Below are 13,299 nucleotides of genomic sequence, written 5' to 3'. Positions count from 1 at the left end.
GGACATTGCTGCAAGGCGTTCTCTACCAGTCTACCTTTGGGTGGCGGAAAGAAAGCGTTGCTAGGTGCAAACAAATCCGAATATATATATATACTAGCCGTTTTCCCGCGGTTTCATCCGCGTTCCGTGGGAGCTACCGTCCGCACCGGGATGAAATATAGCCTATGTTACTCGCAGATAATATAGCTTTCTAATGGTGAAAGAATATTTAAAATCGGTCCAGTAGTTTTTGAGTTTATCCATTACAACCAAACAAACAAACAAACAAACAAAGTTTTCCTCTTCATAATATTAGTATAGATAGATAATATATTTACAACATAAAAATAACAATCAACAAGAGAGACACCAACGGCCTTTTCGTCTATTGCAGACGATTTATGTGGTGGTGTCTGTGATACAACGCCTTTCGTGACTGAACAGACCGATACGAGAGCGACATTTCTTACCATAGGCTTGACAAGCGAAGTAACTGGACTGGATGTTCGGGAAGAGAGACACATATATCTTAAAGAGTAACATACATATTATATTATACAACATTGTTAGCATAAAAAACTTAAATCTGTGTTAGTAACACTTCACTATGCACTGTCACTGTGCGGTCCTGTGGCACTTGTCCGCGGAAGCGACGGAACACCACGTCCTGTGGCCAGAAGTTCTCATCCAACACGTTTTCCATCAACATCTTTTCCCGACCATGTTGGGGTCAGCTGCCAGTCTAACCGGATGCAGCTGAGTACCAGTGTTTAGAATGCCTATTTGTATTTACATAAGTATTATGAACAACGATAAATTGTTTTGGATATCCAAGTCCATGAAATAAATTAAGCTATATTCATTGTAGCTCAATAAGCAAAGGAATGGTTTTTTTTCATGATGACTGGAAATCGTAAGTATTTGCACATAGTACCCCAGCACTCACGTATGTGTCCTCCCAGTTGAAGACAGTGATTACCGCAGCGGATGATTACAGGCAGCGCGGGTATATGAGCGCGCGGCGCGGCGGCCGGGCACACGCCGCCGCCATGCCTGGAGTGTTGCGGGCGCTACTCGTGCTGGCCGCCGCCGCGCCGCTGCTGGCCGACATCAACGTCATGAAGGACGTCACGCTCGGCTTCGGCCAGGCGCTCGACAAGTGCCGCGAAGAGGTGACCGCTTACCACCCGTCTCTCCATCCCGAAGGACGGCCCCCTGAAGATGATTGTTTGGTATTCATTTGTTTGTATCTACTCCGACTGCTTCTGCCACCAGAGTCAACTGACGGAGGAGAAGATGGAGGAGTTCTTCCACTTCTGGCGCGACGATTTCAAGTTCGAGCACCGCGAGCTCGGCTGCGCCATCCAGTGCATGAGCCGGCACTTCAACCTGCTGACCGACTCCAGCCGCATGCACCACGACAACACCGAGAAGTTCATCCAGTCGTTCCCTAACGGCAAGTCCCTCACTGCTCCCTGTCATGTATAGGTAGTGTCATGTCAGCGGAACGCGCCTCTAGCCTCTGGTTGTTGTGTGCGCAGGCGAGGTGCTGGCGCGCCAGATGGTGGAGCTGATCCACTCGTGCGAGAAGCAGTTCGACCACGAGGACGACCACTGCTGGCGCATCCTGCACGTGGCCGAGTGCTTCAAGGGCTCGTGCGTGCAGCGCGGCATCGCGCCCTCCATGGAGCTCATGATGACCGAGTTCATCATGGAGGCCGAGGCGCGCTAGCTCTACCTCACTCACCTTCGCACTATCACTAACATTCATCATTTCGCTGACAAATACATTTAGATTAGGTGACGTAATTTAATTGATGCTAGGCAGGTAAGACAGCACGTATGTTGCAGCGAGATCACGAATGCGTGCTAATGAAGACTTTGAGAGGTGGTGCAGCGCTAAAGCTGCTCCGCCACTATTGTGTTTAGTATTTAGCTGATAGTACATGAGCGCAACATGTTGAGATGTTGCACTCGGATACACAACGACGACCCGGCGCGCTCTCGGTACTGCGATCGCAAACGATGCCACAATTAGAGACAGTGCTGCTATGGCACTGAAAATAACTACTTATAACAACAAATCAAAGGTTCTGGAATATAAATATATACCTACATGATTGCTTTGAAATATTGTTTTATTTTTACCGTTTAGTGTCGTGTCAACACAGAGCCATCTGTGCGAGCCGTTTGATATTTATTTTGGTGCTTTCCAGCGCCGCAGAGGGAAAAAGTTAACAAAATTGTAATTACTCGACAATTGAAGCAATCGAAGTGTTCGATGCTATACAAAGGTGTGAAGCAAAACTATATCCTGTGGTACTATATACTTATAAAGTCATATTTTCAATGTGAAGTATACAGGGGATGTAGCTCAGTGGTAGAGCGTTCGCTTTGCATGTGAAAGGCCCCGGGTTCGATCCCCGGCATCTCCAATTTTTGGTGTTTAACCCAAGTTCAAGGGCAACAAAGATGTTTTTGTAATCACCGAAAAGCGCTAGTTAGTACCTGCGTTAATGCATCTCCCAACATGAGACGCCTTGATGAGGTGTTTTTTAAATACAATCAATCTCTCGGTATTTAAATCAGATTGATGTACTGTATGTTACTGGTGCATGATGCATGTAATGTTAGTGAATTTATTGTCTGAGTAAAAAACAAAAAAAAATATTACATTTTAATCAAACACGGACTTGTTATTACCAAAAGTACATATTTGACCCCGACGTGATTTGAACACGCAACCTTCTGATCTGGAGTCAGACGCGCTACCGTTGCGCCACGGAGTCGATGCTGTAAGAAATGAAATTAACGTTTTTATTCAGTGTTTATATTATGATCAATTTAACTTCTTATCTTTTTTCATTTCACATTTTACAAATAAATCAAAATAGAGAGTATTGTTTTTTTACTGACGAAGTTTAAAAGAACATCATACTCATTAATAGGACCTGATCAGATTTACAAAGTTCCAGATTGTCGGTCAAAATGAGAGCAGTGTTAACCATCGTATCCGGATCCGGATCCGGTATTGGTTAAGATTTTTCGATATAAGTATAGGCACTAATACTGCCATCTAGTGGGGAGCGGCCGAATACGATTGCAAAGTTATGCAAAATAGCCTAGCTGTGTTTAGCTGAGTAATAACGATAAATAAAGTGTCCATAGACAAATTCAAAGTACGTGTATCTAAATGACTTTCAGACTTTGTACTTAGATTACGTCGCTAGCTTATCATCAAGATGATTAAACAATATTAAACTTTATAACAAAGTACCTAATAAAAATAATAATCAATTCGAACAACAAACTCTCCAATGTTGGTGGAAGCTAACGTTTAGCATTATTTATATATTCCTTTCTTGTATGCAACCAGGGCCCATAGAAAAATTGACGGAACTGTCAACTGAAAGGAAGTGATTATTATTGAAAGTATTTAATAAAGAATTACCTAATGACAAACGCACATGCAAGTTTTCATCAAATACATATAAAAATATTTGAACGATTTATTTATTTATAATTTTAAATGGGTTTCGTTATAAGCATATTTTATAAGCAATAAACAGCTATTTTTTTTTGGCCTTCGCTGTGCCACTGCGGGGCAAAGGCCTCCCCAGTAGCCATCTTTCTATATCAGTCGATGTTTGTGGCCAGCAGGCCCGCCGCTAGCTGTTTGTTCGCCCGCGTGCAAAACCGATTATGCCGCCCTACGACTACATATTATACTGGGTTTTGTCAACAAATATATAAGGGGTCCAGGGGGTCCGGACCCCCCCGCCCTTTCATATCCATTTTACTTGTCCAACAGAAAAAAATATGTACATGCACCGCTCTGATTGCAGAAAACCCACCTACTTTTGGATGCATAAATATTGCAATATGTACATACATATATTACACATAACTTTTTATTTACTTGAAATGCTCTAAGTGTTAGAGTAACCTAAGAAGTCCTGGGTTAGCCCATAAGCAGACTAAGCAATTGCTTAGGGCATCAATGCAGTGCAATCATTACCCAAGTGGCCCCTATGTATTGAAAGATTGTGATTAATGGGTAGGTACCAACATAATGTATATCAAAGTGCTTAGAACAGATTATGGGTAACTTAAACTAACGAACTTAAATATCTATAGCAATGTTTAATTTCGGTAGAATATGTTATTAATGGTTTTTGGTGGGTTTCCCGTTGAAAAAGTCAACGCATGAGACACATTTCATATGTAAGGAAGCGCGAGCGAAGCGAGCGCGAAATTTTTTTAGTCTAAGGACACAAAACAAATAAAAACCACTGTAAATTAACAAAGCAAAGTCAAAAAGTAAGATATGCACAGAAATAAAGTGCAAATGTACATGAAGCCGCGAGCGAAGCGAGCGCGATTTTTTCCTTAGAGTTTTCATGAAGTAAACCTCGATGACGACCTCGACCTCGATGGCGCAATGGTCACCATGCCGGACTGCCGGACCTGAGGTCCCGGGTTCGATTCCCGGTTCGGTCGACATTTGTGTGATGAGCATGCTTGTTGGCCGTGGTCTGGGTGTTACAATATGTATTTATAAATATGTATATGTGTAGCTATATGTAGTTTATCAGTTGTGTTAGCACCCATAACACAAGTTAATTAATAACTTACCATGGGGCTAACCGACCGTGTGTGAAAAGGTGTCCCGACATTATTTATTTATATTTATAAACATGATGATTTTTCGGAATTGAATGCCTCAACAATTAAACAAAGATAAATAGCGATCAGTGCCGGTTTTAACTCAACCAGCGCCCTGAGCGAGATTTCTACGGCGCTCTCCAACTGCAATTCAAACCCATACGAAAAACAGAGACGTATGTAGTTACCGATTGCGCGAGCGAAGCGAGCGCGAATATTTTTTTTATAGTTAACAAGTCGAAGAAAAAATTACGTAAAATGTAGCCCAATCGTACATAAGCTGGTTGATGAATGCAAAAACACTGGAACATGTCTTCTGATTGCGCGAGCGAAGCGAGCGCGAAATTTTTTGTTATATTTTAGAACTCATAACCAAAATTACTTAACATTTTGCCCAAACGTACATAATTCTTTGTTGGTGATGGCGCCTATGTATTAAAATTTTGGGACTTAAAGTAGTACCGTAAATAAGAAAGTTCATATGGAAACTAGAAGTTACTTTCTTATTAATAAAATAACTTAAAAACGACGCTACCTTTTTGCTAGGGTAGACTAAAAAATTGTTGAAAAATAAAAACAACTGTGAAGTGAAGCAAGCCCGAAAATGTTTGAGTTTTGGATCACTAAAAGTCCTAAACATATATAATAAAAAGCGACTGTGAAGTGAAGAAGCCGCGAGCGAAGGGAGCGCGAATTTTTTTGAGTATTGGGACATTAAAAGTAGCTTGTGATAAAAAGTTGAAACGTAAAGCAAGGAAACCGCGAGCGAAGCGAGCGCGAAAATTTTTGAGTTTTGGGACATAAAAGTAGTGTTTGTTCGAGAATTTCTCAAATTTAACGCGTAATTAAACACTAATTCGCTTCGGCTATTTCTAAAATCTGATGTAGCTTCTAAAGTACTGATTATTTGTTAGAGGTATTTTAGTAAGGCCTTTCCAGTAAAATATAATTTATTTGTAGAGAAGTGATTTATAAACTGAAAACACCTATCGATAATATAATCTAAAATAAGCTCTAACTTCTAAAGTACTAAGAATTGGTAATTAGTATGTTAGTACAAAATGTAACGCTTGAAAAGACCTTTCAAATGATGTATGACTCATTACTAGAGGGGGAGTAGACCAACAACCAAACATTTCGCCCATTGTTCTTTAAAACAAAAATAGGAGTAACATTCTGATCAAGGATTGGTTGGGGGCGCCTGCGGCGCCCTTTATATCCGGCGCCCTGGGCCGTCGCCCAACCGCGCCCTACCCTAAAACCGCTACTGATTGCGATATCTGACATGGAGGCGCGAGCGCAGCGAGCGCGAATTTTTTTGGGGATGCAAAGGGTGAACCCGTCAAAATTGATAGGGCGAGACCAAAGCGAGGGCGGCTTTTTCTGAAATTTTATTGCTAATGTACTCATCTATTTTGAGTAAAAATATTTTTATTACGTAATTATGGTTTAATTTTGCTGTATGGGTTAATTTTGCCGCCCCGTAAATAGTGCCGCCCAGGGCATTTGCCCCCCCTGCTCTCTCCCCCCACGCTACGCTAATGGTTGATCTTAAATCGTTTTTAATAATTTTTAATTTTGAAAATGTTCAACAGATGTAACTGAAACCGGCAGTGTAAGTAATATTCTTAGCGCTATTGCTGTGTTCGGAAATATTGAAATCAAATAATTGGTAAAAAGATATTGTATTTTTTTAATATTACGTGATAAGTTGCTCGATTTGCCGCCCCCTAGGACGTGCCGCCCGCGTGCGGTGCACGCCTTGCACGCCCGCTTACGGCGGGCCTGGTGGCCAGTCCTTGAGGAAGTCTTCCCTCCAGCGTTTCCGTGGTCGAGTACGCCTGTCCTGAGTCAGATAATGGTGTTGCGTATCCGATCACTGAGTCATATGTTGAGCAGGCTACGCTTCATGCTCCTTTGGGATACTTTAAGCCTGGATTCTAAGATTCGGTCAACGACCAAGTCTGAGCGCCGTAGGTTAGGATGGGCAGAATTCACATAACTTTTCACTTTTAAACTATCCTTCGTCCCTGGTAGACGAAGAACCTACCCACGCTTCGCACAGGACGCGGGTGAAACAGTGGGAAACAGCTTGTATATGTAGGTACCTATATATAAATAGACTGTAATATTTTCCTTACTCAGGGGCTAATTAGTTATGAAAGAACCTACCGTGTATTCTAGTTAATTAATTTTTCCGGATAATTTATCAATTAGTTTCATACGCCATTTCAATATAACTCAGCCGCAGTGCAGTCCTCACTGTAGCGAATGTAATTTGTGCAGCTGTGCTTTGCCAAGTGATAGTAAGAGTTGTGCAGGCTCGCCACCAGGGTTCCACTGAGGCATCATGACCCCGCGGAGACGGCTCAGCATGTTCCTGGCGCTGGCGCTGCTGCTGGCGATGGCGGGCGCGCGGGCGCAGCTGGAGCTGGGCGTGCTGTCGCAGCTGTACTACCCCGCCGCCGCGCCGCGCACCCACAGCACGCAGCCGCCGCGCGCCGCCCCGAGCGCCGCCCCGAGCCTCATCCTGCGCTCACATCAAGTGCTCCGGACGCCTCACATTTCACCTTCACGAAGCGCCGACAAAATAAAATAACATAAGTTATACTAACGTAATAAAACATCAACCATGGTATGGTAGTTTTTGAATTTCGCTTAGTCAGACAACTCCTTATAGGCCGCATCTACACTTGATTTTGGAACTGTGTTTGCAGTCAGGTCCCGCTCCACCAGCGCGCCGGAACATTACGACTCCGTGCTCTTTGCATTGAATACAGATTTGTGGCGAACTCAATCGTGCAGTAAAATAAGACAACTGAGTCGGGGCATACTAACAATTAGTATATTTAGTAATTTATCTAAGTAGTGCTTGTGCGCGCGGCGGGTCGCGGCGGCGAGGGCACGGGATTCCCGCGCGCCCGCATGGCGCCGGCGCGCGCTACCACGGCTCCTCGCCGCACACTCGCTCCGCAGCGTCACACGCGCGGTGCGTCACATCGCATACGGCATATTCGCCACATACTAACCAAAAGGATTCTACTGTACGCTAAGAAATATGTGTCAACCAAAGAGAGCCTGCAGTAATTATAGATCATCTATGGATGGATTCTAGTTTTCTACCATGTGGCCAAGATCGAGCAAGTAGGTATCAATATTATCATTTGCCATCATCATTTTTAAAAATATGTTGGGGACGGCTTCCAGTCTAACTAAATGCAGCTATGTACCAGTGTTTTACAAGGAGCTACTGCCTATCTGATGTCAACCCAGTTATCTGGTGTTCGGTGCAATGACACCGAACACCTTGCTCAGCATTACGCGACTTACGCAGTTATTTCATTAGTATTAAAATTGTAACAGAGTTTCAGTGCGCATCGGGTAACCGCGATATTCGGGTGCATTTAAGTATTGCAACATTTCTAACATTCCATTTAACATAGTTTTTACTAACATTTTAACATTTAAGAAGTTATTGTGGATCAGTACAATAAACTTTATTTTAGTGAAACAACATTCTGTCATTCAACAAACTCTGCAACCCCCACCGCATTACACCGTACACCTGGGTAGCACAAATACCGAAATGATAGATTACACTGTCCTATAACAATAATGTAAGCAGAGCAATCGGTAAGTAGCATGACGGTGATACCGTGGCTCTAGCGTCGACACTGACGTGAGTTGCGGAGGTACCGGCGCGCTGGGCTTTCCCGCGCCTGCGCGCCGTGTGCACGCGCCGAGTACAGTCGGCGACACCACCCGACTTCTCATTTCACAGAAAATCTTCTACCACACGCCTTTTGTTCGTTCCGATTAGACCTACCTACTCAAAATCAAAATAGAAAATCATTATTCAAACATGACTGCCAAACAGCACTAAGAGACCGCCCCCAAAACACCCACCCTTCACCACTTCCTATATGTTTAGCTGGGAAGAAGAAGTGGCGCAACAAACTCCCCAGCGAGACATGCCTGTCTGTAGGTTAGAAGAACCTTTCAACAATGTTTTATTATCTGTACAGTAATTTTAATGGCATGGCTCCCGTTCATAGAGAAGAGGGGATGTGGCTGCCACATGCTGGGGCCCGATTCTCCTAATTTTACTTAAGCGACATACGATTCACATTCGACTCGGTTCGACTGAGATCCAATCCCGACTCGATTACGATTGAAGCGTGTGTGGCATTCCGCTATTTTTTCTTTGAAATAAACGTTTTTATCATTTTCTGTCATTCAATAATGAATCATTTTGTCTGCAAATGATTTACGATTGCAAAATGATTGTACAGCAAACTACCGTATAGACTAAAATCACCAAAATAGCAGACCAATCGCACACCAATCAAATGTCAATCGAATACGATTGGTCTTTTATTAGTAGCAGAATGCCCGATATGGTTAAAACTGCTATTGCGATCATATTGCGATTCGATTTTGACATTAATAACTTAGGAGAATCGGGCCCCAGGTCTTGTGGTAGCCACCGCACCGCTCAGCAGCACCACCTGAACCTGACGGGGCGGAAGGCGTCACTGTCGCGCTACAAACTAATCGCAACATCCTGGGGCCCGATTCTCCTAAGTTAATAATGTCAAAATCGAATAGAAATCGAGTCGCAATATGATCGCAATAGCAGTTTTAACCATATCGGGCATTCAGGGCCGCGATTCTCCTAATTTTACTTAAGCGTCATACGATTCACGTTCGACTCGATTCGACTGAGATCCGATCCCGACTCGATTACGATTGAAGTGTATGTGGCATTCCGCTATTTTTTCTTTGAAATAAATGTTTTTATCCTTTTCTGTCATTCAATAATGAATCATTTTGTCTGCAAATGATTTACGATTGCAAAATGATTGTACAGCAAACTACCGTATGGACCAAAATCACCAAAATAGCAGACCAATCGCACACCAATCAAATGTCAATCGAATGCGATTGGTCTTTTATTAGTAGCAGAATGCCCGATATGGTTAAAACTGCTATTGCGATTCGATTTCTACTCGATTTTGACATTATTAACTTAGGAGAATCGGGCCCCTGCACAGTTTATAGGTTTTTAAACAATATTACTGACAACCCGGATTCGGGTCTGGCTGGAGTCTATTTGCAAGGATTGGAGATTCTATCGCGCCTGGCATGAACAAATGACCGTTATCGCTGACAGAACAGTCCATGGAAAATGTCGCAGCTAATATGTGGTAGGTACACTGAAGGTAATTAACTTTTTATACGGTCAGTACGAGGACTAAATGACATTCGTTTAATTTCGGAAACCCCCAAACAGTCAATGTAATGTAATGTCATCATGCGAGATCACCTTGAGCTAGTTGTGGCACAGCTCATGCAGCGCCGGCGCCGCTCCGGCTGGCCACTGCTCTAGCCAGAGCGCAACTCCCTCAAAAATAGAATACCTGTCATGGGACATTCTCGTTAAGATAATCCCATCTTTAAATGGAAGCTCATTAACATATCACTATCGACAGAATACCTATTTAGAGCCTCAAAAATGAATAAGTACTCGCCATTGTTTGTTCTCATCAATGAAATACGTACGGCTGTAGAAACCCCAACGAAATATTGGGCTGATATAAAAGTTTCCTGTTTGATCTGTAAGACAGTGTACACGGAAAGTACAGACTTAACACATATATACGAGACGCTTGTCGCAGGAAAACCAGTCGCTCCCGCGAGACCGCTATGATACGCGTCGCCTGCCTGCTGCTGGTGGCGGCGCGCGCGCTGCCCGCTCCGTCCGCCCCCACTCCGGCCCCCGCCGCCCTGGGGGTGGCGTCTGACCACTTGCTCGCGCGCACGCTGGGGGATATCAAAGCGAATGCAATCGATCGAAAACAGTTTATTGTGAAATTACATTGCAAGGACCCTAAAAAATGCGCGCCAACGCAACTGTACGAGTTTAACCTGTTACGAGTGCAGCCCAGCGAGAGCGGCAAACGGGTTTACTACTGACGTGAACTGCACCTGCTCTGCAGAGGTCGTGCCCGACCCGGCCCGGTAGTGCGGCGCTCTACCATGCAACATGACCAAAGAAAAAGTATTATTGAATACGAGTGTAAAGCCGAAGGGCACTTCAGCTTATTTTGGCCAACTTTATCTTGCAATTTTTCTTTTTATTATTTGTTTTAAGCATCTCAGGCTCACGTTAAATATTACTACATGAATGTTATAACGTTGAATAATATACATGTCTATCTATCTATACCTACTAATATTATAAAGATGAAGAGTTTGTTTGTTTGTTTGTTTGAACGTGCTAATCTCAGGAACTACTGGTCCGATTTGAAAATCTCTTTCAGTGTTAGATAGCCCATTTATCGAGGAAGGCTATAGGCTACTTTTTATCCCGGTACGGGAAGTAATTCCCACGGAATGCGGGTGAAACCGCTGCGCTGGCAGAAGCTAGTTCTAGTATAATAAAGAAGATATTTTTGTTTGTTTATAAAGTGTAAAAGCCTGGAAACTACTAAACCGACATGAAAAATTCTTTCATTGCTCGAAAGCTACATTGTCCCAAATAACATAGGCTGTATTTTATCCGGGTACGTTCATATGGGACGCGAATGAAACCACGGAAAACAGCTATTTTTATATACAAAAAACTAGTTCACGTGGTGTCTTGTGTGGTGTGATGTATCACTGGTTCCGATCAACTTCCCGAGTAGTAAACGAACAAATAAGAAAAAATCTGTAAACAAATAAAAAAGTTAGTACCTACCTATGTATCATTGAGCATGGTTCATGTCATGTATAGAATGTAAGTAGATCTAAACAAGCTACATAATGTGTTTCTATGTCATTAAGTATTATGTAATTCTTAATAAGCTTCGTTTGTTGTATACTTTGTGCATGTGCTGTCAACTTTAATTTATCTATATAAATAAAAATGAAATGAAATGTTCGTTATTCTGATTAAAACTCGAGAACGGCTGGGCCGATTGAGCTGATTTTGGTTTTAAAATGCTTGTAGAGGTCCAGGGAAGGTTTGAACGATACGAAGTTCGCGTGATCAGCTAGTTAATAATAATTAATGTTATGAATCATGAGTTTGGACTAATAAGAAACATTCATATTTTTATGGCTGAGTTCTATTTTACAACGTAGGCACAGTTCGTAAATCGCGCCAAATAACTTAACAATGGGATGCTCTTTTTTTATTATTATTATTTTCCTAGCTGATGACTTGATAGTGCTAACCTAGGTACATGAATGCAAGGAACGGAATGTCATATCTTATCAACCTCATATAATTTTCAGGTAGGTAAACGTTTTTATATCATAATTTTTAAAATAGACAATAGGGAATGGAAATGGAATAAAAGAAGAAAAGAAGACAGTCAGATTATTATCCGAATATCCTGAGAGATTTTTTTAACAATTTTCCAGAACTCTTTTATCTGAATTTCTTGGATCTCGGGTCAAAGGGCTCGGTGCAATGTTTTTTTCTAACTTGGCAAAGGCACACTCGCGTTGTAAGTACATGGCCATCTCGTCACTTTCTTGGGAATATTTTTTTTTTAATTATCGAAAAAAACCTTCCACAGCTTAGTGCATACCTCATAGATATAATATTACTAAACAAGATTGCGCACGCTCAAAATATATATTTACGAAAATGAACTCTATTCTAACGCAATAAGGTACTAAATTGGTTGCATAATACACAGAGGCAAATCCGAGCCGAGAGGGATAGTTCGAACGGAGGCTGTTTGTCTCTTTCTAACACCTTGCCAGCATAAAAAAATGTTGTGATCAAAAGTTTTGTCTTCCCAAAAACAATTGAATCACTTATATTTTTATCTTATTTTAACAATTGTAAGTCAACAAATTAATAACAATCGCATTAATTTATTCGTATTTATTATTAAAACATAAACAACATAAATTTTTATTTTGCTTTTTTTTATTTTCTAGCGGTAACCCTGAACATTCTTGGCGCGTAATCAGCATTTAAAATTTTGTTTATATTTTTTTGTATTAAATCAATTTAAACTATTAAAATGGTGAACAAGTGTTGCGTTTCTACTTGCAAAAGTGAATCCTATGGTGGTTGCAATATATCGTTCCACAGGTTAGCTAATAATAACATTTTCGTAAACCAAACAACTAGGGTGCCCATGAATTCTTGTAACGAGTCAAAATATGGGTGATGGATTTTAAAACTGTTGTACTATTGTTATAGCTTCCCAAAAAATGAAGAAAGGCGACATAAATGGCTCAGCAGTCTATATATGAAGTAGAAATACAAAAAAAACAGTCTTCACTTCGAATCTTCCTGCTTTTATACTGCTAATTTCCGCTAATTATTAAAAGCCTTTATTAGTATTTTAAGGTCACAAACTGCGTAAGTTAAAACTTCAATACTAATCTGTGTTTAATAATCTTAGCAAATTCGGATTTGTCTCACATAGCTTAATCTCATAGTCACCCTATTAGAAAGGGACAGACAGCCTCCGTACTAACTGTTTCACTCGGCTCGTTTTTTGGGTTTATATGCGCAGTCCTGTTTACTAATATTATGTCTATGGCATACCTTCACTCTCTCATGTGGATTTTTCTTCTCGTCTATTAATTACTAAAATTGTTATAGCAACACCATTTTTGTACGTCAGCTTTCTGTCATAGCTGTCC

General features: G+C 41.6%; 1 protein-coding gene and 2 non-coding genes across 3 annotated transcripts; 2 read left to right on the top strand and 1 right to left on the bottom strand.

Moving 5' to 3' along the window:
* Positions 1-1,028: 1,028 nt before the first annotated feature.
* On the top strand, positions 1,029-2,110 carry LOC124638160 (general odorant-binding protein 1). Its single transcript, XM_047175045.1, has 3 exons — positions 1,029-1,151; positions 1,255-1,435; positions 1,521-2,110. The coding sequence occupies exons 1-3, from the start codon at positions 1,029-1,031 to the stop codon at positions 1,709-1,711; spliced, it is 495 nt and encodes a 164-aa protein (XP_047031001.1). The 3' UTR covers positions 1,712-2,110.
* A 232-nt stretch (positions 2,111-2,342) lies between these two features.
* On the top strand, positions 2,343-2,414 carry Trnaa-ugc. The gene has a single exon. It is a non-coding gene; the product is annotated as a tRNA-Ala (tRNA).
* A 282-nt stretch (positions 2,415-2,696) lies between these two features.
* Positions 2,697-2,768, bottom strand: Trnaw-cca. The gene has a single exon. It is a non-coding gene; the product is annotated as a tRNA-Trp (tRNA).
* Positions 2,769-13,299: the final 10,531 nt, after the last annotated feature.

This window comes from Helicoverpa zea, chromosome 17 (assembly GCF_022581195.2).
Source record: "Helicoverpa zea isolate HzStark_Cry1AcR chromosome 17, ilHelZeax1.1, whole genome shotgun sequence".
NCBI lineage: Eukaryota > Metazoa > Arthropoda > Insecta > Lepidoptera > Noctuidae > Helicoverpa > Helicoverpa zea.
This window is presented reverse-complemented; position numbering and strand designations above follow the sequence as displayed.

What these genes read in the sequence shown, in the direction of transcription:
- LOC124638160 (XM_047175045.1), top strand. Translation starts at nt 1,029, where the DNA reads ATGCCTGGAGTGTTGCGGGCGCTACTCGTGCTGGCCGCCGCCGCGCCG. An exon ending in TCGACAAGTGCCGCGAAGAG is followed by an intron (nt 1,152 to 1,254) that starts GTGACCGCTTAC and finishes TTCTGCCACCAG; the next exon opens with AGTCAACTGACGGAGGAGAA. An exon ending in CATCCAGTCGTTCCCTAACG is followed by an intron (nt 1,436 to 1,520) that starts GCAAGTCCCTCA and finishes TTGTGTGCGCAG; the next exon opens with GCGAGGTGCTGGCGCGCCAG.